The sequence below is a fragment of the Bombus bifarius genome, unplaced genomic scaffold (assembly GCF_011952205.1).
Source record: "Bombus bifarius isolate JDL3187 unplaced genomic scaffold, Bbif_JDL3187 scf7180000008213, whole genome shotgun sequence".
NCBI classification, from domain to species: Eukaryota; Metazoa; Arthropoda; class Insecta; order Hymenoptera; family Apidae; genus Bombus; species Bombus bifarius.
The window spans coordinates 1,375,524-1,396,967 of NW_022884516.1; the positions used below are offsets into that span (position 1 = coordinate 1,375,524).

Genomic DNA, 21,444 nt, shown 5'->3' on the forward strand with positions numbered 1-21,444 from the left:
TAATACACTCTAAACTTATAAGTGTGAGTACGTTATAATGTAAAATACTAAATAAAATAAAAGGTGCTGGAATTTTCCAATAAATGTAACGTGTAAACGCGATGGTACTTATGGCTGGTGATGTATATCTAATTTTTCGAAGAACGATACTTCCGTTGGTTCTCGTTTCGCGGTAAATCTGCATCATTTCTTTCCAATCCGCTTCCTTGCAGATAGGCCCGAGAGAGTACGATCTAATCTTGACCCCGGATGTGAACAGCGGCTCCAGGCATCAGTGGTTCTATTTCGAGGTATCAAACATGGAGGCGAACCTGCCGTATACGTTTAACATCATCAACTGCGAGAAGGCGAACTCGCAGTTCAATTTCGGTATGAAACCGATTCTCTTCAGCGTGACGGAAGCTCAGTTAGGCAGGCCAGGTTGGGTGAGAACAGGCGCCGATATTTGCTACTATCGGAATTGTTATCAACGTCCAACCAAGGGGAAAAATTATCTGACTACGTCGTTCACTGTCACCTTTCCTCACGCGTACGATGTTTGCTATCTGGCGTACCATTTCCCTTATACGTACAGTTTGTTAATGACAAATATTTGGAAGTGGACCAGGAGGGTTCCCTCGAATACGTATTTCAGAGCGGAGACTCTTTGCGAAACGTTAAATGGAAACAACAATCCTCTGTTGACTATTACGTCTTTGGATTCTAAGAACAATCCTATACAGGTGAGCTTCGAAGAGGAAATATGTATACAATTTAAGAATTGAAAAGAATATTTTACTAGGTGATGGATGACGAATGGCGTTGATTTTATTACATAGAAATTTGAACTCTTTGACAGGCTGATACAACGAAGATGAATTCAGAACGAACGACTTAGGAAATATTTATGTCGACGTATATTTATCGACAAAATTTCTTTCGATAAAAATTTCTATTTTCAACTTTTCACGGTCAATCGATTTTAATAGTTTCGTTACGTACAATAACATCTAAAATATATGAAATTTATGGTATTATATTTTTTATGTTACACTGTGAAAGGGTCAATGGAATGATCTGGAAACATCTCGTTTCCTCTTTATTCTCCAGAACCGTAAGGTGATATTTCTAACATCGAGAGTTCATCCGGGTGAAAGCAATGCTTCATGGGTGATGGATGGTACGTTAGAGGCGCTGTTGAGCAACAACCCTTACGTAGCTAGTTTACGAGACGATTACGTATTCAAAATAGTGCCAATGCTGAACATCGAGGGTGTGGTAAACGGTTGGTAAGTGATTTCTAAGAAGGTAATTATGTTAAAGGTTGACAAAGATCGACACGATACCAACAAGAATGTGTTTCGTACCTTTATTAATATTCAATTACACAAGTTGCACATTCGCGCCGTGTTTACGCAATGATATTCAAGATCCATGCGTCGATGACCTATCGTAGCAGTAAGAAAAATCATCTCGTGAATGTTGATCTACGCGTATGCCGATTGTCATATGTCTGGATGACCGAAACGTTGCGATTCGTACGTGTTCCTCGAGTAACCATTTTCCATTTAGCATCCTTCGAGACCCTGAATACTCTAATTTTAGTTCAAACGTTAAAATTACGGTTAAGATCGACGTTCGAACCGTTATCAAGGAGAAAATCCGGGTCAAACCGATCGGCTACGAAACGTTTCATCTTGCAGACGTACGAATAACGTTAACTAAGATGATTACACGTGGATATGCATGAAGATTCGTGGCACGGGCGGACTCCCAACCCTACACCAATGATGATTCGGTTAGCCTTAAGAACAACGATAATGTAGTTCACCGTGCGTTTCCTCCTGTACCAGCTTAATGCCTGAGATCCCACGCAGATGAGTCCTCACGTTCGTGTTTATTATCATCTACCATGTCTACGAGTCAAATAGCGCTAAATGGATACGTGATCCGATAAAAAAAAAAAAGACTGCTGAAGAGATAGAGAAGAATCGAGCGCGACCGATCCTGTCACGCGGATGCAATATGTCCGCCGGTGCCACTGATTAAGGATCGAATTGAAATGGTGGAATGAATGCCCTTGCGAGAACGATGTCGGCTATCGTCGGAGATCGACGCCAGAAGGAAAAGACTCGTTTCCAAATTTACGTATGTATTCGAGCAAATGAACTGTTAGCTTAGTTTAAGTTTCAAAGGAAATCGAACATTCTTGAAACTTCATTCGGTATCAAGACATCTCTGTTTAAGACGAAACCTGATTTCGAAAGTTTTCCTTCTGTCGATCTAAGGACCCCGACGATTGCGAACGGCGTGAAAGAATCCGACGAGCGCTAACCGGAAATTTCATTGAAATCAGAACGAATGGATGAGCGATGAATGGCAACGACCGGTCCCATCGTGATCGCGATGGGATCGCTCGACCGCACGCGTGTACGCGTGCCTCATGTCCGCTGTATAAACATTAAAATAACGTACATTAATACATCTAGTTCCTCGAGAATCTCCTATGCTCTTCACTTATTAACGAACAACGCGACGATGCCTAAATTGTAAAGCGTTACTTGGACGGAGGGTCTAATACTTTGCCGTTGGTGCGCACTTTGATGTTGTACCTGTAGGCCGGTTCCGCCTCTGGCAGGATCGTGCTGCTGTCGTCGTCTTGATCCTTCATCATCGACGATTCAGCCGCCTCTGGTTGGTCGTTCACGTAGTAATCTTGGACGCTGTCGTATGGACCGACCGTGTGTGCGTCTTCTAAACCGTTATTTGGCGACTCGGTTTCGCCATGCATCTCGAAATAATCCGGTGACTCTCGATGTTCGACTTTCATGTCGGAGGCCGAACGTAAAGAGGAACGATGAACTTCGCGAGTCTTAAGGCCATCGAATACGCTGTCTTTTCTGGCCTGTGGACCTGGAGTGTCGGTAAACAGGCTCGTGATGTCGGGAAGATGATCTGGTCTGGTGTTGTCCAGTTCAGCGTTAGTAGGTTGTTCGTGATCCTCGGTGATTACTGGCGAAGACGTGGACGGTGATAAGGCGGGTTGCTGTTGCTTGTCAGACGCGGGAACGGCCGTGGTAATCAGCCTGCTAACGACCGGGTCTTCAGGTAATTTCTCGTCGACGGAGCTCTCTTCTTCCGGTGTTAACTTCTCGTCGATGCTGCTCTCATTCTGCTCGTCGTTCTTGCTGGCGTTGCTTTCCTCATGCTCGTCGACCTGGTCGTCGCTGGCTGGCGCCGAGGTGGTCGTTATGTAGGGTCTGCGATTTCTGGAAATCGCGCACTAGTTTCAGGAGAACGTTGTCGTCTCGTTCACGAAGGCAAAGCGATAGGTTTACAGAGGATTATTATTTAGAATAGAAAGTTGTGACAGTGACTTGTGGTGTTCCCTCTCGTATATTAGCGATAATTCGTATTAGTATCGTCTATGGTGTTAAAAGCATAAAAAGTACATAGAAAAAGTCTGGCACCACTGCTTAGCGTAATATTAGTAAGATCAAATATTGAAATCGAAAAGTGTCGATAATATCGATCTATAATCAGTAGTGTCCACGCTTTTTCAGATTCACGTGTGCTTTGCGTCTCTGCGTGTGTATTATGCGTCGTGTGTCTGACGTTTGCGAGAAGCGAGAGAACGTGTTATTAATTATAAGCTGTGTTCTCGTGTTCGGGAACGTCACGAGTGATAAGCAGTTTACGTCCGAACGACAGCAAAGGATGTCGCACAGTTTCCCAAGTACCATCTATCTTAACAATTATTCAGACTACATTATCCAGTGAAGCGTTATTTGTCAGTTCCTTTTATCAGTTCTCATAACTCATAACCGCACGGAGAAAAAAACCTGCCAGTCCGTTAGCCACCGTGGACTCACTGGCTCTCTACGATCGCCTATTTAATTAACGCATGAGACAAAGACATCTTGTCCGCGTTTAATACGCGCTCGTATCGAAGCGTTCACTCGATTAATTTGCATAGGAAATTCGAAGGAGCCTCGTCGTACCATAAAATCGTTCGCGTATTTACACGGCATATTTCGTTGGCGTAATTACATGGTTGCAAGAAACGCCTATGGGCCGACCAATTATCGCGTCCCTTACACTGATATCTTATCGGTTTGTCCCACCGTTTTCTATTTTTTTGTCCGTGCGCCATCGAGATTCACCTTGGTACACGTTGAACTCTTCTGATAGCCTATCTGCCTATCTCATTTTCTCTCTCTCTTATTCTCGGCGGTTTTGTGTATTTTTGTGACAAGTATTATCTCACCTCTTACCCCTGAGTCGCAGAGACTGGAATGCTGCCGTAGTTGTAGTAGTAGCATCTTGTTTGCTCGCAGATGAAGTCCTTAACCAAGGTGCAGTCCTGGGCCTCCCATGCTAACGTAGGCGCTGCCATCGCCACGCATCCGTCCGCGCTGCCGCTGTCACCGCTGGAACCGAACAAGTTCCGGATTAGAATTTAAATCACCCGGCACCCGTTTATCGATTCGATGCACGCGTTTCCGGGTGGAGACGCGTGCACGCCGCGGAAGGGACGCCGATAATTATCGTCCGTGACGACGAATCGATCTTCGACCTATTGTCTTCTTCCTTGACGCGAAAGAATCTTCGCTGTGTTTCTATTTGCCTGGCTCTGTAGACAGAACGTGCGTGACGCTTGCTTCCTTCTGCACGCGTGTCTTTTGTCTATGTGATTTCCGGTTCTGACTGGCTTTTTTTTTTTTTTTTTTTTAACGAAGGATCGTTACGAGGTTTGTTCCAATCCGATAAATCATCGTTTCGCAAGGTTACACGCCGAGATAAAGATAAAGAGATAATTGAAAAGTCACGCTTGCTACTTTCTGTGTGCGCGTGTTCCTCGTCTACGTGATCTCCGATTCCGATCCGAGATTTTTTAACGAAGGATCGTTAAAAGGATTGGAAGGTTCGTTCCAGTCTGCTAAACTATTATCCCGAAAGGTTAGAGAGTGGGATAAGGTTCTTAATTCCAAAGGTCGTTACGAAGTAATCTACGAATTGATTTTAGTGGAAGTTTGACGTGCAAGTTGATGATTACCTTTCGCGTGCCACTCGTTGAGGTTCGGTGCCGGGTGGAACGTCAGCGGGTCTGTTGCCAGGTCGCCTCAACATGTAGTCGAAGGTGGCATTGAACGGAAGACCTGTGCTCATCCAGAGGAACATGTCCGTGCCCAACTTGTTGCCGGATGTCCAGAAGTCGTATTTAACGTAGCCGGCGTTTTTCAAGTACTGCGTCATCGTATCGGCTTTTTCCTTAGTCTCGAAAGAGGCCAACTGCAAGCCCAACGAACGACAGTACTGATAGGCCAAGAAGTAATTCAGTTCGGGACTGTAGGGATTCATCCTTGACACGAAGTATTGCACACCGTCTAATTGGATCGTTGTGATCCTTTGAGCTGCAAAATTCATTTCAATTAAAACTCGTTATTATTCGTCAGAGATATTCATTAATCATCGAGAGAACGTATATTAGGTACGCATTTCTGCTAAATGTTTACCAAGTGTCGCTCGATCACCTGCAATTTATTCCTAATGATTGTCCATGCAGCGTTCCATTATGCTCGAATACATCGGCTAAATTTATGTAAATGAATTCAAAATTATGTATCGAAAGGTGCTGTTTATTTTTTGAAAATCAACATATGTTTCATCGATTCAAATGCTAGAGAGCTATCGATCGATCCCATGCCCGACAGAGCCAGCTGATGAATAAAAAAGGAAATTCCTTTCTCGTTCTCGTATTATCTCATCGAGGCACGTCTCCGCCATTGACTTCCGACCAGGCCACAAATGGCAGCCCCAGACGCGGGAAAAATCATCCTGTGAATTCTAATCTACTCGGTGTTCCATTTTAGCATCGTCGCGCGAACCGTTACGTCTGCTAGCAATTATAACTACTTTTTATTCGTTCAATTCGGAGATGCATGTCGCGAAGCGGAAGAAAAATGCACTCGTCGTATCCAACGAACGTCGTTCCCATTCACATCGAATTCTATAGCCTTTCAGCATTTTAAATCAGCCTATTCCAACCATCCAGATCTATCAACTACCATTGTCTTCCGTTTCCTTTCCTTCGTTTGTCGTTAATTAAGCTTCGTAAAATTTGTTACGAATACTCCTATTAGAAAATATAACGTCAGTTTACAGCGTCACATCGAACAGGTCGATTGTGTTCAGCTTAACTCGCACTCCCGCTCGTCGTAAATCATTTACTATCGCGATTTTAATTTATTACCTCTGGGATATGTATACATCATTGACGGCGTTCGTTATAGCCAGACTCGCAGAATGACTGTGTAGTTTGTGAGAAGTGCCGTGTTCGCACGATACACGGCGTGCGAGTTCATCGACCTTCTACGTCTATTTGGTTAACTGTACTTATAAATTATGACCGGTTCAGGCCACCAAATAGTTGGCAGACGACTGATACAAAGTCTAGAAATTTCGCAACGAGCTTCGCCCGAGCTGTTCTCTCTCTTTGCGCGCAAAAATCACCTGCAGATTATACCAAAATTCCTTTAGGAACGCGGACCACGTTAATTTATCAAATTTCTTCTCGCAATTGGAAATCGCGATAGACGTTTAAGTATGTGTTAGATTTTCCAAAGATTTAACGATGAAAAGAACGTGGTATTTTCGACGGCACATGTTACGAAATAGACGAGCGAGCAAATTGATTGGAAGCGCCTTGAGAAAGAAGACGCGTGATAAATCGAAAGGGTGCGTTTCGCGTAAAAATGCTCCGGTTCGTGAAGCCCGCGGCGCAGGTGGTGGTAAACGACCTGAAGACCTTGAGACGTCTGCCGCCAGTGCTCTCTAGAAAGAAGAGGCTGCCTGCTAGACGCTATGAGCCGCGATTTCATTCACGAATTACGCGTCAGTCGTACGTATGGTAATTAACGCGATCGCGATGACGATAGTTTAGAAGCATTGGAAATTCGTCAAGCATCGTTACGCGTTACGCGAAATAAAAATTCGGCACGATTAAAAAAGGAAAAAAAGAAATATCTATCAAAGGAAAAAATTCGAATGTAGAAAATACGAGGAAAGAATCGTGACATTGGATGGACTTCTCGTCGTTAATTAAAGTCTGGATGCACGGTATCGTCCGTTGAGCAGAAAAAGAATCGTTGGGCGAACGTAGCATGAATAACGAACCGCGAAGAAACGAGTCAGAATGACGAACGAGTGATCTTGAAGTGGCGTGCGTGATCAGCGACCGCGAGTTTCCTCTTCAACGTTTGAATGCACCGGACGTCGCAGTCGACGTTTTCTTCGAGGGAACGACAATGCGAGGACGAAAGCATCGAACAAAGAAGAGAAGTTGAAAAACGAATCGATGCGGGTCGAGGTATTCTCCGGACAAAAACTTGGCGTTATTCCAACGATACGAATCATCAAGAGACTACCAGAATTCGAAATCCGAATCTCAAACTGTCGAAAGTTCGAGCAAACTTCTTGCCAATCCACCTTGTTCCTAGCGAATTCCAACAGTCGGATCAGATTCCTCTCTGGTCTCTCGATTCTCGAAAGCGAATTTTTCAGATCGAACGTACATTTTCAGCGAATTGAGCGATAACGACCGATATGTCGAGAAAGTGTACCAACCTGAGGCGAAAGCCGCGACGAGCAGCAACAGTAGAGCGATCTTCATGGTGGCGTGTGTCGATTAATCGATCAAGCAGCCGTTTCCGTTTCCGACTCTCGGAATACACCGGATGTTAGTGTTAGGGTCGCGTTCTCGGACTGGCCTCGCGCTGCGCTGTGGGGCCCCTTAAGAGTCTTCTGCCCGGATCCCAGAGGAGGGGGTCGTTGAAGATGATTCACTGGCTAACCTAGAGCAGGACGAGCGGAGCCCACGAAGGGACGAGCGGGCACGAGAGAGCGGGATAGCTCGAGACGTGGACGGGGGATACGAACCGATCCGAAATGTAATCGACTTGGCCGCGCAAAAAGCCTGCGAGGTGACAAGGTCAGAAAAAAATACGAGGTACCGCGATAGATGTCGGTGCCGGAGGGTTAGAGAGGATGATGCGGTGCGTTCGTTGACACGGCTTCGCTCTCTCGTACGTTTCTTCTCTCACCAACTTTGCTCTCTCGGTCGAACTTTTTAGCCCACCGATGCATCGAATGTAGATTCTCGCACGTTCTCGCTTTATAGCGCGAAGATTTGCGAGTGATTTGGAGGATTGGAAATTGTCGTTGGTCGGTTCGACCTTGAATCTAACGAACGTCGATCCGACTAACGCGCAACATACGATTGTACTTTCTTTTCTTTTTCAACGCGTGCCTATACGTCGTAGAGAGAGAGAGAGAGCATAAACGAAAGGAAAATGAAAAAATTGAAACGAGATCGAATCGCTACGAGATCGGAGAGCTACGAACGAAATAGCGAAGCCTGGATCGTTAAGGAAACGGAGAACGAGGCGTGAAGCTGTCTAGCAGACAGCGGGAAGATGGTTTGACGGTGGACGCTATTAATAACGTTGTCCCATCGTATAGTTTGTTTTACGTTGGTAGTTGCAGCGGATGGAATTTCGCTTTAGCGTCACTTCACGATGTTCATCGTCCTGAATGGAATTGTATCGACGAGCTGGCGCAAAAAGACACCGACCTCAAGGTAGACTTCATTTCTGAGCGTGGATCGCGAGAACGCGCCACATACCATCCCTCAAAATCACCGTTTTCCATCGTGAACGACGTGGACGATCGGGATGCGTTAACGATATCATCGTTCCAGTCAACTCGGATATCGTCGATGTAAATCACGGCTTGGAAGAACCTCGAAAACGTCCGTTGGCGACGTTTCCTCGTTCCAAATACCTTTTTCATTTTCCCCTCTTTCGATGCTCCGTAGGACGGACGTTCGATCGAACGTCCATCGCGAGTTAAATATACAAACAAAATTATATATAAACAGCATCGAGATACGACGTAGGATGCTAATCGGTGGACGAGGCTAGCGCGCGATTGCAATTGTAACCTGCTAGGTATTACGGGAATCGTACACGCGTTCGATATATTGCACACGGTGGTCGAAGTGACTCGGTGGAATCTCCATGAAAGTCGGAGTACACTGGCGCAGGAGGTTTTGAACCGGTTCCCTTGTTAAGCCTTTGGCGCCGTCTATTCTTATTCTTCGGTCTTTCCGTGCTTAGTTTTTTCTCCGCCGGCATTGACCGGGCCCCATTAAGGGAAGTATCTTCAACGTCTGAAAAACGCATAATCGCTTTACAATCGTTTAAATACATCCAGCCGCGTATTTTTATCGCGTTTAATGCGTACCTACGGTCACGAGGATAGAGGAGGATTCCATTTTAAAAGCGTCCACACGTTTCGCGAACGCGCTCGCGCCACATTAATTATTTCGATCTACGCGCTCGGCCTCCGCTGCGACTAACCATTACGATACCACGGCGCGTAGATACGAATGAAACGTCGGAGAACTCTTATGAGAACGATGCCCATCTTAATGCACCGCACCGATATTAACCCCTTAACACAGTGAAGTCGTATCTCGTCTGGCCGAGAGATTTCTTGCCAGCGTTGCTTTCGTTGTGCATCCACGCTCGCGGCATCGGCGTATTCTCAGCGGCAGCAAAAAGGCTCTTGTCTCAAGGTAGGCTTCATTTCTGACCGCGTCTTCTCTCGCGCCAGAGATCACTTGCTTCTGGAATACGTGCTGTATGTATTGTGTGCTTTCCTCGCGTCGAAACGACCGCGCGCCACCGAGGCCCAGTTACTTCGATTACGATATGCAACCGGTACCGGACAACCAACAAGGAGTGCAAAATCCCGACGAGAGAATTTTCTTCTTCTTCTTCTTCTTCTTCTTCTCCTTCGTCTTTCTTTTGCCCTCTTTAGCTGCCTACTTTGTCTTCGCTTTTTAGTTGCTCTTTGTCCGGACCGTATCCGATCGATTCGATATCCTGTAACGTCTCTGGATCGATGATCATTATACGCGACGTGTTATTTCTGTTACGCGGTGTGCGACCAGTGCAGCAAAAAGGAACTCGCGTGACATCCGAGACCCACCGCGTCTCTTTCGATCTGCGTTCCTCTTCTCGTTGTCTCCGTGGCTCGCACGAAAGCATCGCGATCTCTGTGTTAAACGATACACGAGTCGATTTCAGTTGGTTTATAACGAACCGCGTATCGTCTATTTAAAGATTCGATACGGTTGCGTCAGGTAGGAACGTCGTGGAACGGAATTGCCCAAGGTATGCTTTATTACGAGAGGCCAATGTCAGGTCGATCGTAAACAGAGACGAGTAATTACACGAGCGAGCAGTTACAATTATACGGATCCTTAAAATATCTCTCGTTTAGTTTTAGAGTTCTACCGACTATTCTCGTGCTGCCTATTCTTAGAGTACTCTATTATTATAAAATACCGAGGGTTGTTATTTTAAGCTGTCGTTATATTTTACATAAATCTATCGCAACAGTTCTCTCGTTGCAAAATTACCACCAAGTATCTGCCGATCGCAACACTTTCGCATCCACGAACGGTTCCAGTTTATTACGATCGCACGATTTGTTAACAATCGAGCCTGGCCTATCCGTTTGGGGATACCGGACGAAGCAAAAGGAGAAAATAATCGGTGGCTGTCCACCGGGCGACAAACAGGCGGCTAAACTCAAATCTAGTATGTTCGACCCTGTAGCTTGGTTGCGTGGGTCACGCTTTGCCGGTGCATTGGCGCAGGTCAGTTTAACAGGTCGGAGTCTCGGCGACGTATTCCCATGGGAATGCAGTCGTTGCGCCGTGGAGTGCACTTAGGTCTGGCAATGCCTACGGGGGTTTCTGTTCGTGGCCATATATCGGTGGGTGAAACGAAAGCAGAAGCTCGATCCTGGATAAACAAGCGATCCTCCACCACCTCCTTCGTCTTGTTCGTCTCCGTTTCTCCCTCGTGTTGGCCCTATCTGCGTGAACGAGATGCTAGGAACAACTTCTCACAGCCAAGCCGAGAGGGATTCTTGGTCCTTTTTTGCGAGAATAAAAGTAAAGAAAAGGAAGACTCTCGAGAGCTGTAGGCAACGCTTGTTGTTGAACGAAGAAGAAGAAGAAGAAGAAGAAGAAGGAGAAGAAGAAAGAGGGGAAGAAGAAGAAGAAGAAGAAGAAGAAGAAGAAGGAGAAGAAGAACTAGAAGAAGTATAAGGAGGATGAGGATGAGGAGGAGGAGAAGGAGGAGGAGGATAAGAAGGAGGTGCCGGTGGTGGTGGAGGAGGCGAAGAAAGAGAGGCGAGGATGCTACGGGGGATTCTTCAAGTCTATTTCAGGCCCTGCCAGCAATCGCTATGTAAGGCCCCCGTTCTTTCCATCTTCCTCTCTACTTCTTAAGGAGAAGAGTAGTTCCTCTCTTCTCCTCTACTTAGCCCCCCGTCCCTTTTCTTCCGAGGTTTTCTTTCTCCTTCGTTCATTCGTTCCACGGGCATGGAACGAACTCCGTTTTAGCCCGCGAATAGCCTCGACGTTCGAGACGATCCAAGGAGCCATACTGCCCCGAAGGCTTCGACGCCGTCGATTCCTTCCATTTTGATACTTCTAGGACAGTGATCCTCATCGTCCTGTCTCCTACCTGCGAGATACATCTATCGGTGTGCCCGTTCGTTCATGTATATACAAAGTGAGCATCAGAGTTAAGCCGTCGTTCGACGCGCAACGCGTCGTTTCGTCGTGAATATTCTTTCTATCTAACGATATCGCGACTACCGCGATTCCCGACGAGTTTATTGCGTTTCTTTCGCGCGCTTCCTGCAGATTTACGGACACCGCGTTACCTGAGAAGGGTATACGAATCCTCGATTATTTATAGGGTATCCAGGATTCTCCTCGTTTCCTAGAGAATCCAATTAAAGCGGCGCAAAGTGGTCAGGCGACTTGGCACTACGAAAGGGACGAGCGTCCTTGCACACTCTTTTCTTCGATTCGTTTCTCAGACCCGTGATTCGGTTGCCAATCGGAACAATCTGTATATCGCGTCGTATCTTCTCTTTCAGCATTTAGATTCTCCCGTATCGTTCGTTATCGAATCGATCGTAAGGAAAATCACCGTCTTCTAACGCAGCAAGCCTGCGAAATTTCCACTTAAAATACGAGTACAGAGTTTCCCCGGTGAATTCCACCGAGTAACGAGCATCAAATTCGATCATCGTCCAACGGACAACGGTTGAGAACGCAGCAGAGGGCCGGGCTATCGAGGATATCTTCGGTACACGGCTCATCGATTACGTACCTACGTCTTGTTATGCACACGATGTCTCGCGTATATATATTTAGACAATGTTGTTCCCCCAGGATGTAATGCGATTACACGGTCCCGTGAATCGCCGTAGGAAACAGCGAAACTCGTCGTTGAACGCGCGTAATCCCACGGCGTTCCCTAAATCATCCCGATATCGGGACCAGCGGTCTTCGACTCTGTCTTTCTCTTTTCCTTTTCTCTTCTTTCTTACTGTCCCCGTGTCTGGGTCCCCGACGAAACCACGAAGGAATCACGACTCGCGGCGCATGTGATCGCCGATAGAACGCAGAAATGGATGATAATAACAGCCGTGGCGGCGTACGATCGTTAAATGCTCCTCCTGCTACCCACCGTTTTACTTGGGCCCCTGTTCTTGCCGCTGTTACGTGCCCCGGGCTCCACGGACTGACCTAGAACCTGAAACCGTGAACCTCTGCTTCTGCTTGCGGTTACACGTTCTCGAAACAAGCCTGGCCGTCGCGTCGTTTTAGTTAGTTAGTTAGTTGATCTTTTTTTCTGTTTGGAGGTCGCCGAGCGATGCCTTGGCTTCGCTTTCGCGTCGGAGACGACGCTCCAGGGGCGTTAAGCCCCTATGTTGCTCAACCAGCGTTATCGTCTATTTTTACGTTCCCAGATGTTGGTTGTCCCGAGGCGTCCTTTTCTTCGCACTTGTACTTTTAGTTGCTCGCATTTCCGCGCATTACCGTTACACTTAGTCTCGCATACTCGATACAGTTGCATTTCACTTTTCTATACCTACGTACTTTTACTTTTTCTCCTCTTGCTCCGTACTGTTACGTCGCCGATTCTATTTGCATCTTCTCTTCTTCTTTCTTCTTCTCCGTCTCTAGCAGCAGTCTTGCCGCATGACGATTTTTCCGACCAATTTTCACCCCGATACAGTGGAAACTTAAACGTGAAATATCCGCGTTAAGAGGAATTCACCTTGCTACCCGAGGATTAAGTTTCCACTGTATCGGGGTCAATCAATCCTTCAAAAAAGAAGAAGAGAAGATACAAATAAATTAGTAACGGTAACAGTGGGAAAATAAAAAATTAGTCTAGAAAGCCTTCGTCGCTGTGAAATGAAATATTCGAGGTTCCTCGACGAGGATAAAATCATCGTCGAACAAGTATTTGTTTGTCTCTGTTTGTCTAGTTTCGATCAATTAACCAACAGATGGATGTAATAAAGTTGGTCTTGGATTCAGCAGCACGAACCACTGAATTTACATTCCTTCTTCATTATGGGCAATTCATTTATATTCGTGGACTACTGCGCCGTGATTTACGTTATTAGCATAGTGGGGGACCGACGTCTACCGCTGCCATACCGGGGGGGAAGGAGGGAAATCTTTTCGATAGAATATTCCATCGAATATTTTTAAAAACTACAATGGACGCTTTCTATACCGTATGCCGAATATTAGAAGCTATCAATTTGGTCCATTTTTCAGGCATCTGTCAAAGATTCGCTTCGTTAGGAGCCTTTTCCCCTTTTTTCTTTTTTCTCGCAGCCAATCTCGAGTCTCGGTTCTGTTTAGCCGGTTCGTATAGATTCTCGGTATTGCGTGTAGTTACCGGAAAGAATTCCAGGGAACTATGCCCGTGGACCAGCCAGCCGAGCCTCTAAATTAAATCTCGATTCGGATAGGCGAGAATCCTATTGCCTGTTGGCGCAGAGACATTCGTTCACGAGAATGGAATCGCGAAATTAAATCTCGGGATTTATTGGACCAGCTGCGAGAGCTCGGCGAACGAATATTTCGCACTGTATCGTCGAATTCATCGGCGAGGGAGTAGTTAGAGATCGAATAAATCGGTGTCCGATGACGGGACACGAATGACGTTGGCATAAAATCGCTCTGTTCGTTCCTTCACGGACCGAGCATCCATTTAGAAATAATTTCCTGCTCGCTCGTCCTTGGTGCTTAAAACGTTTTCGAATCGACGAATACCGTTAACTGCTTCTCGTTTTCTTATTATGCTCGCCGATTTATCTCAGTCGGCGATAAAATCGATACGATCGAAGATTTTAAAGAAAGAAGTTTTGCATAATATTCAGCAAAATCTATCGGCGATCCTTGTAACCGGAGGTGCATCGAACTCTGGAAGAACCAGTCGCGCGAATCGCGCCTTTTCCTTATGTATCTTCCTCTCGATCCAACGTGTCGATAATGTAGCAGAATCGATGCACCGGTTCGACTTTTATTAATCCACGCTGAATCCATCGTTCCGTCTGGTATATTTACGCGGCTGTATTTATGTGGCGCGAGTGACACGTCGTGAAAGGCGAATTTTACGAGGTCCGCGGAACGAGGTTCACCGCGACCAATCGCATTATAGTAAAAACCTGCACGGACATTCCTCCGTTTCGTTCCCTGTGGAAGGGAGCGACGCGTCGTCGCGACGCAAGGGCTGCTTTTGCCGCATCAGCTTCGAAGAAACGATCGGTCAGGGCGTAGAAGAAACGTCAGCGAGCCGAGAATTCATCAGCGAATGCTCGCCCTTTTCTCGACCGTTCCTCGACTCGCGCCAGCAAAGAAAAAAGAAGAAGGAAAGGTACGAAAAGAGAGGAGGAAAGAAAAAAAGGAGATTCAGAGGCGAAGAAAGAGAGAGACCGAGCATGAGAAAGAGAGAGAGAGAGAGAGAGAAGGGAGGGAGGGAGAGAGAGAAAGAGAGAGAGAGAGAGATGGAGTGATAGAGGCCTTGGTTTCGCGAAGGAATGCAAATCGGAGACTGGTCACGAGTATTCTAATGCGCGATCGCTTTAGCCCTTCGGCCGGCCAGGATCCTGAAACGAACGTCACACGTCCCTTTCGTATCAGTGACGCTATAAAGATACTCGCGAGCTTCTTGCCGTAGCCTGCTTCGTATCGTTTGCTCGCGTGTGTTTCTCTGTTGCCGCGGGCGAAACGATGTATGGCGGCTTGGCGACCCTCGATTCTCGCCCGCGAAGGCATTCGCGATAACCGCGGCAGCTACAAGGTGCACCAAGTGGTAATTTGCACGTTTAAAAGACGATGTATCGCATGACAAATTTAACATTCGCACGTACATTCTTGCGTTTACCGCGTACCATTCCGTTGCAACGGAAATTATTCGTTCGTGTAACCGATCGTGATTTCTCTTACGTGTATATTCGTCCGTTGATTTTTCCCAGAGAACGTTGTCGTCGAGAAACGATCGTCGCAACGAAAGTCGCAACAGGTATCGATCGTCCGAGGATTTATAACAGAGTGGCGCACAAACGAATACGCGATTCGAAACGGCGTTCGAGCTCGGTTACGGTCATATTTCAACGACGCAGGAAATAGATTTCTTGGTGGGTTGCGCAGCAAGGAAAAAAGGAGTTCACAAGCGTGGTTACACGATCGAACCTCGGGATAACCTCGAAGAAAATGCCGCGAGGCGAGAAGAGATGAAACAAAGATAGAGGGGAAGCCGGGCAGGCTGGTAGTAAAGTTCACGGAAGAAACGCGTGATACGTGGAAGACGACCACGAAGAAACGAACGTTCCCAAGGTACCTAAGGATTTCGCTTTACGATTGCAACAACGATCTACGAATTTTTCTTTCTCGCGTCCGCTTCTTCGTCTTCCATCTCGGACCTCGTTCGCCGAAGTATCGTGACTTCTGGCTGTATTTTCCTTAGAACGACGTAATCCGGCCATGGTGTGTAATATCCAGCTCGAAGATAAACAAGACTGTGAATCGTTCACCGATGAAATGGCAAAAGTTACTCGTAACGGGATTAACGATTCACCTTACTTTGCGTCCGTACACCGTTAATACGCAAATAAGCCTGACGTCATGTTCGAAATTACTCGATACATCCAGCAATGAAACAGGGAAAATAGAGACGCAACCTGTAAAACGAGACTTTTTCAATCGTCATCCGTGAATTTCTCGATTCGCGAGCATTTCGAATCTCTTGGTGATACGATAATCGGTTCGGTTCTGCCGAGAGTGAAATCGAACAGAACACGTGCAACCACTTTCGACGTAATGGTCGAGAAGGCGGTTGCAACATGCCGCATCGCTAACGCAGTTCAGTAGCATCGTTGCTGATATCGGCGTCTGGTTCGCGATTTCCGAAGAGATTCGAGTAAGTGCGCGTACTGGCGAAGCCAGCAACATCGTACGAAGATGACAGTAAAGTCGAAACGATGTCGATACTCCGTGTGATTTACGGTCGATCAAATAACGACGATAAATCGCGCGATCGGTGCTCGTTAATCGTAATCCAACGAGCGGGTAATTCATCGATATTTTTACGGGTCCAGGTGTACGAAGCTGACGGCGGTACCTTTGAAAATCTCATGCGCGCAGCCAGTTCGAGACGAGTGGCCGGTTAAGTGTAATTTGTACAGGATCTCTGAGAAGGTGAGAGAAGTTCGCGGTCAAGGCTCCTCCGTTCAAGTCATTGACATCGCTTGCTAGCACGGACAGACTGATGTTGGCCATTACATCGGTCGGCTAATAAAACTGCGAAGAAGTTCGTTGTACAATTGCTTCATTGTCGGTCGCACATTGCCGCCACCGCGCGCCATTTCATTCGCCAATTGTGCCGTTCAATTGTTCATACATAAGTACATTCGTCGTTGTCCCATCGTGAAATCGTTTTCTTCGCTCGATAGAATAGGTATTTATAATTACCAGGAAGTCGCTGCTTATGATTATAATAAATTAACGTGGCAGCGGTTGATTTACCATCGACGAGAAAAAAAAAAAAAGGAAAAAAAGAAAAGAAAAAAAGAATAAAAATGACGTGTTTGTAATCGTTATCGCGACCGAAGAAATGGAAGAAAGAAGCGTTCGGTTAATGGCCGTGTTACCTCTTCTTCTAATTCCACTTCCTCGAAATAGAGCCGAGGATAACGGAATCAAGGAAATCGAGAGCCATTAGAGTTGCGTGTTTTTAACGACGAACGAGTTACATGGTCGCTGAAGTTCGTCAGTGATGATTTCATTTTAATACACGTCCGAGAGTAATTCTTGCCGGTTTTTTCGTCGGACGTGTCTCTTTTTCGCTCTACCCTTTCCCGTTCCATCTCGTTCCACGCCGGACGAAATCTATTATCTCCGATGACTGTTGTTTCTCGACGATTTCTGCGAATGTTCTCGACGGTGAACGTCCTCGACACCACGACCACGACCACGAAGACAAAGACAAAGACGACGAGGACGAGGACGATGACGACGGAACGTGTCTTCGCGTACATCATCCCGCAGGTGCATCGTCACCGCTCGTCCATTATTCTTATTATTCGCCGCCATCTGCCTCGATGCCAGATATCGATCGTTACGTGGTTATCTTGCGTCCGTGTCACGTGCGTCTGTACTACCTTAAAGACCGGAAGCGATTACGAGGCGTCAAATTGCTAATGTTTGTATTACGTGGTCGATGTCTCGATCGGAAGAACGGTCGAAGATTCCTGTCCGTGGGTACGCGTGTAGCGATTGTTAATCCCACGGTGAGCGACTTCTCGTAATGGTGACCGGTACCTGCTAATTATTTCTATCGCCAGTCGATGTTCCTCCGATGGTATTACGCTTCTTACAGAGGTTCAGGTTCTTGGAAGGGCGGTTGGTTAGCGTCGAGATCGTGAAACGAATAATTAGCAATTATTGGAAGAAACTTGTATTTTCATCTCAAGCTAGTTACGTCACCAATTTAAATAAATATCGACATTTAACAGAGTTTTAGCGCGCGAGAAAGATCTAGACGCGTCTCGTTAAGATGACGAAACGCGTTTGGTATTCCAAGTACCTAGCATCGTGTACATCTTGAAACAATCTCAGGATGACAGGTAAAAGCGAAATGGCGGTCTCGGTTGTGTAAAGCCAAGGGTCCACCGTATAACCCCACTATTAGCTATGCGCGACGCGGAGGCGTCACTTCCTCCGGCCCGACTTCCGGCCGCCGGAAACGTCCTTCTAACCGCGGCTGAATCCTTAAATGAAGACGATCTCCGACAACAGCCCTTCTCCTTCTTCTCGGTCCGACGTGCACCATCGACGTGCGAACTGACAGGAAATTCTAAAACCGTGCTTCTTAGAAATTTCTTCCGCGTTATAAATAGACGTTTATTCGTTTTACATCGACTAATTCGTTTGCTAGCTTAAAAATAAACCGTGCGATCTCGATATTTTCGACGTTATTCGTGCACGATATAATAACAACGACAACGACAACGACAACGACAACGATCGATGATAGTATTTATTTATTTATTTATTTGAAAGGTGGGCGAAGAACTCGTGGAAGAGTGTATTTTCGATTGATTATAGTAATCGCTACGGGCTGACGAACGAAGACTTGAACAGACGATGGAGCAATCCGAACCGGGTACTGCATCCGGTGATCTATCACACGAAGGGCCTGATGGAGTACTGCACGAGGGTGCTGCAAAGACCTCCCTATGTTTTCGTCGACTATCACGGCCATTCACGGAGGAAGAACGTGTTTCTGTTCGGTTGCTCAAGGTCGGGTTCTTGGAGCGCCGCGGACAGGGCGAAACCGGACCAGCCGGCGCAGTATTTGGTAAGGGGACGAAAGAGGAACGAAGACTAGGGTATTATTTTTAGATACTGTACGGGTTACATGCACCGAGAAGTACGAACGGTAATCTAGCGCGATCTATCGAAGTGAATTTACGAGCGGAGCAGTTTTGAAGCTAGCGAGAGGGGAAATATCAGCGCGAAACGAGTTTCGCCCGATGTAATTTACAGCGAACAGGATCGGTACATCGATTCCGTTCGTATTCCAATTTCAGATACAGTGCATGGAAATATAGGTTCCGCTGCGACTAGTTTGTACGAACGTGATCCAACTTTTTACCTTTATTCGTCGATCTCGTTAAATCTGCAGGATCGCGTGACAGTTCGTTTTGAGTTAAAATGTCGCTGGAAACGAGGAAAAACGAGATAGCGAGTGCTCTCGTGTGACTCGGACTATTCTCGCGATACGCGTTTCAGATGTTGCCGCACCTCATGCAAAGGATATCTCCGGCGTTCGCGTTGCCACTGTGCTCGTTCAAGGTCGAAAGGAACAAGGAGTCCACGGCTAGGGTAGCCATATGGCGGCAGTTAGGTGTTTCGAGGTATACGCGCAAACCGTTACCGATTTACCAAAACAACCATTTGATTTTTTTTTTCATTTTCTATAGAAGCTACACCATGGAGAGCAGCTTCTGCGGATGTGACCAAGGGACGTTGGCAGGCTTGCATCTAGATACCAAACACTTGAAGGCGATCGGCCAAGATTTCTGTCAGGCTCTGTCGATGATGAAGGACTGCGCCGAGGATTGGAGCGTCGAGAAGTAAGTTGGCAGAGACAAAAATTAAGGTTTGACGGTAGGAAGTTTACGAGAGTTTAGTAGAAAGACGAGGAGGATAATGAGAAGGATTTCTGAACGCAGGTCATTGGTGGAAGACTGTTGTCCGCGAAAATGCATTTTGCGGAAATCCAGAAAGGTTGCCCCTAAATGTATTCAGGATAAGACTGCGGTGCATCACATCGCTGCGATCGCGTAACGAACGATCGAGTAGACGATCCGAGGCAAGATTCGTGTATAATAGAAATTTCGTTCGCACGATTAACGTCGATTAATCGTTGTACTAAGACATTTATTCTCCGTGTTACTAACATCTGCGCTTTAACGAATTAAATCTTGCCTGATCGATTTACTAACGTTAATTAACACGATAACGAATTGTTTCCTTAAATATCATTGTTTCATGTTTGCGTCAAGACGTCTCTTTTTATTCTCTAGGATCCCCATGGGAGAAGGCATTCCCGAGGAATCAGGATGCATGGAGGATGAGATTTCGTCCAGTTGCGAATCGGACGAGTCCGATTTCGAAACTTAGGAATATTTCGAAATTTCGAATTTCATGGAATCGACAGGGATTATCGACGATCGGTGTTTCTTCGTTCATCGATCGGGAAGTTGCGCGGGTTTCCTTGTTGCCGAATAAAAGAAGTAAGAACACCGGGGAAAGATTCTGTACACTTTGAAGAATTTTTATTTAAACTCGTAACAAACGTCAAGCTATTTCTACGGAGACCCTATCTAGAAACTGAAGCCCCGTTTTAATGTATACAATCTCGAAAATGAACGCGTCGCCATTTGTAAATCGAAACTTCCATTAAATTTGAGCATCTTAAACATCACCGATACCGAAAGTACGTTCGCTTAACCAGAATTTGAGAACTTCGTTCGCTAAAGCAAACGATTAAACGTCAGAAATCGAGTGAACGAGGAATTTCGAGAGATCAACGTCACGAGCAACCAATTCGGTAGAAGACTTAAAGCGGATCTACGGAGAAGCGACTCGAATTCATTTCAAAGACGACAAATCATCGAAGCGAATTGTCCTTTTTCTTACGAACAAAAACGCCCACAAACTGATTTAGTTAAGCGAAAAATCAAGCGAGTGTTCTACAAGGCAAAGTCCATTTTCTTTTCGTGCTGTACCTCGCTGTTTACATTAATTGTACGTGATACTTTATCGATTGTGATCATAGAAAATAAAGCTTACTTATAATACGGTAAATATTTCGCTAAAAGGTATTCACCCGAAACTCGCAAGCATCTGAAAATCCTCCCATTCTTACTCGTATTTTACACTAATCCTTAATTAATCGATTCAGTCTTCTACAAGGTCGTTAATCGCATATATCGCTACGCATGTTCGCACGAAGTTTGCCAAATTCGGGCCTCTGGAGTTCGTATTGCTCAACCTTTAATACAAGCTGCTTACAAGCGATACATACCGCGTGATCGGTGCTTAAAAGTATACCACAATGTAGACTAGACAAATCTAGTAATTGCGGAAAGACAAAAAGTGGCTAACAGTGTATTTTTCCAACGCGGCGAAAGACGTTGCCGTCGACAGTGCTTTGCGTGAGATCGAAGCTCGATCGGTGGGACGCGCGTGCAACGAATCGAATCGTATAGAGAGTAAAAAAAAAGTAGAGAAACCAAGTGGAAAAGCTGCGAATTGTTTCTGCGATAGAAAAGAATTGAGAGCGCAGAAAACCGTCGAATCGTAACGAATGATTAATAGAGACAGCTTTTTCTATTTCGTACAGTTGTTCAGCGTGCTAGAAACGTGTAAAATCCAAGTTTGTGGTAGAAATATTCAGTCGATTCGTTTTGTGTTAATTCTGTTGGGCGTGATAAAAGATA

At 46.0% G+C, this 21,444-nt stretch overlaps 2 protein-coding genes across 9 annotated transcripts in view; one reads left to right on the plus strand and one right to left on the minus strand.

The window, feature by feature from the left end:
- The window catches only part of LOC117210967 (cytosolic carboxypeptidase 1-like), a 31,833-nt gene extending 11,024 nt beyond the window's left edge, over positions 1-20,809 (plus strand). For 5 of the 7 annotated variants that reach the window (XM_033454459.1, XM_033454463.1, XM_033454461.1 and 2 more), the window contains 7 exons: positions 213-722; positions 1,090-1,268; positions 18,542-18,794; positions 19,229-19,353; positions 19,420-19,572; positions 19,657-19,811; positions 20,026-20,809. In XM_033454459.1, the coding sequence (XP_033310350.1) occupies positions 213-722; positions 1,090-1,268; positions 18,542-18,794; positions 19,229-19,353; positions 19,420-19,572; positions 19,657-19,786 (1,350 nt within the window). In that variant the 3' untranslated portion in view covers positions 19,787-19,811; positions 20,026-20,809. The remainder of the gene's footprint in view (positions 1-212; positions 723-1,089; positions 1,269-18,541; positions 18,795-19,228; positions 19,354-19,419; positions 19,573-19,656; positions 19,812-20,025) is intronic. The other 2 variants (XM_033454462.1, XM_033454464.1) reach the window with 2 other exon arrangements.
- LOC117210968 lies at positions 1,335-7,781 on the minus strand. Of its 2 annotated transcripts, none has more exons than XM_033454466.1 (4): positions 7,606-7,781; positions 5,036-5,393; positions 4,254-4,409; positions 1,335-3,248 (listed from the first exon to the last, which is right to left on the minus strand). In XM_033454466.1, exons 1-4 carry the CDS (start codon positions 7,649-7,651, stop codon positions 2,537-2,539), a joined length of 1,272 nt encoding a protein of 423 aa, XP_033310357.1. In that variant the 5' UTR covers positions 7,652-7,781; the 3' UTR covers positions 1,335-2,536. The 2 variants fall into 2 exon arrangements, with proteins under 2 accessions (XP_033310357.1, XP_033310358.1); XM_033454467.1 differs by having other exon boundaries at positions 3,026-3,248; positions 4,247-4,409.
- Positions 20,810-21,444: the final 635 nt, after the last annotated feature.

Bases quoted from the DNA above. Each gene is read 5' to 3' on its own strand.
- LOC117210968 (XM_033454466.1), bottom strand. From the start codon at position 7,651: ATGAAGATCGCTCTACTGTTGCTGCTCGTCGCGGCTTTCGCCTCAG. The intron at 4,410-5,035 runs GTAATCATCAAC...GTTCGGTTCCAG, and splicing joins CAACGAGTGGCACGCGAAAG to CGGTGACAGCGGCAGCGCGG. The intron at 3,249-4,253 runs GTAAGAGGTGAG...CGCGATTTCCAG, and splicing joins CCAGTCTCTGCGACTCAGGG to AAATCGCAGACCCTACATAA.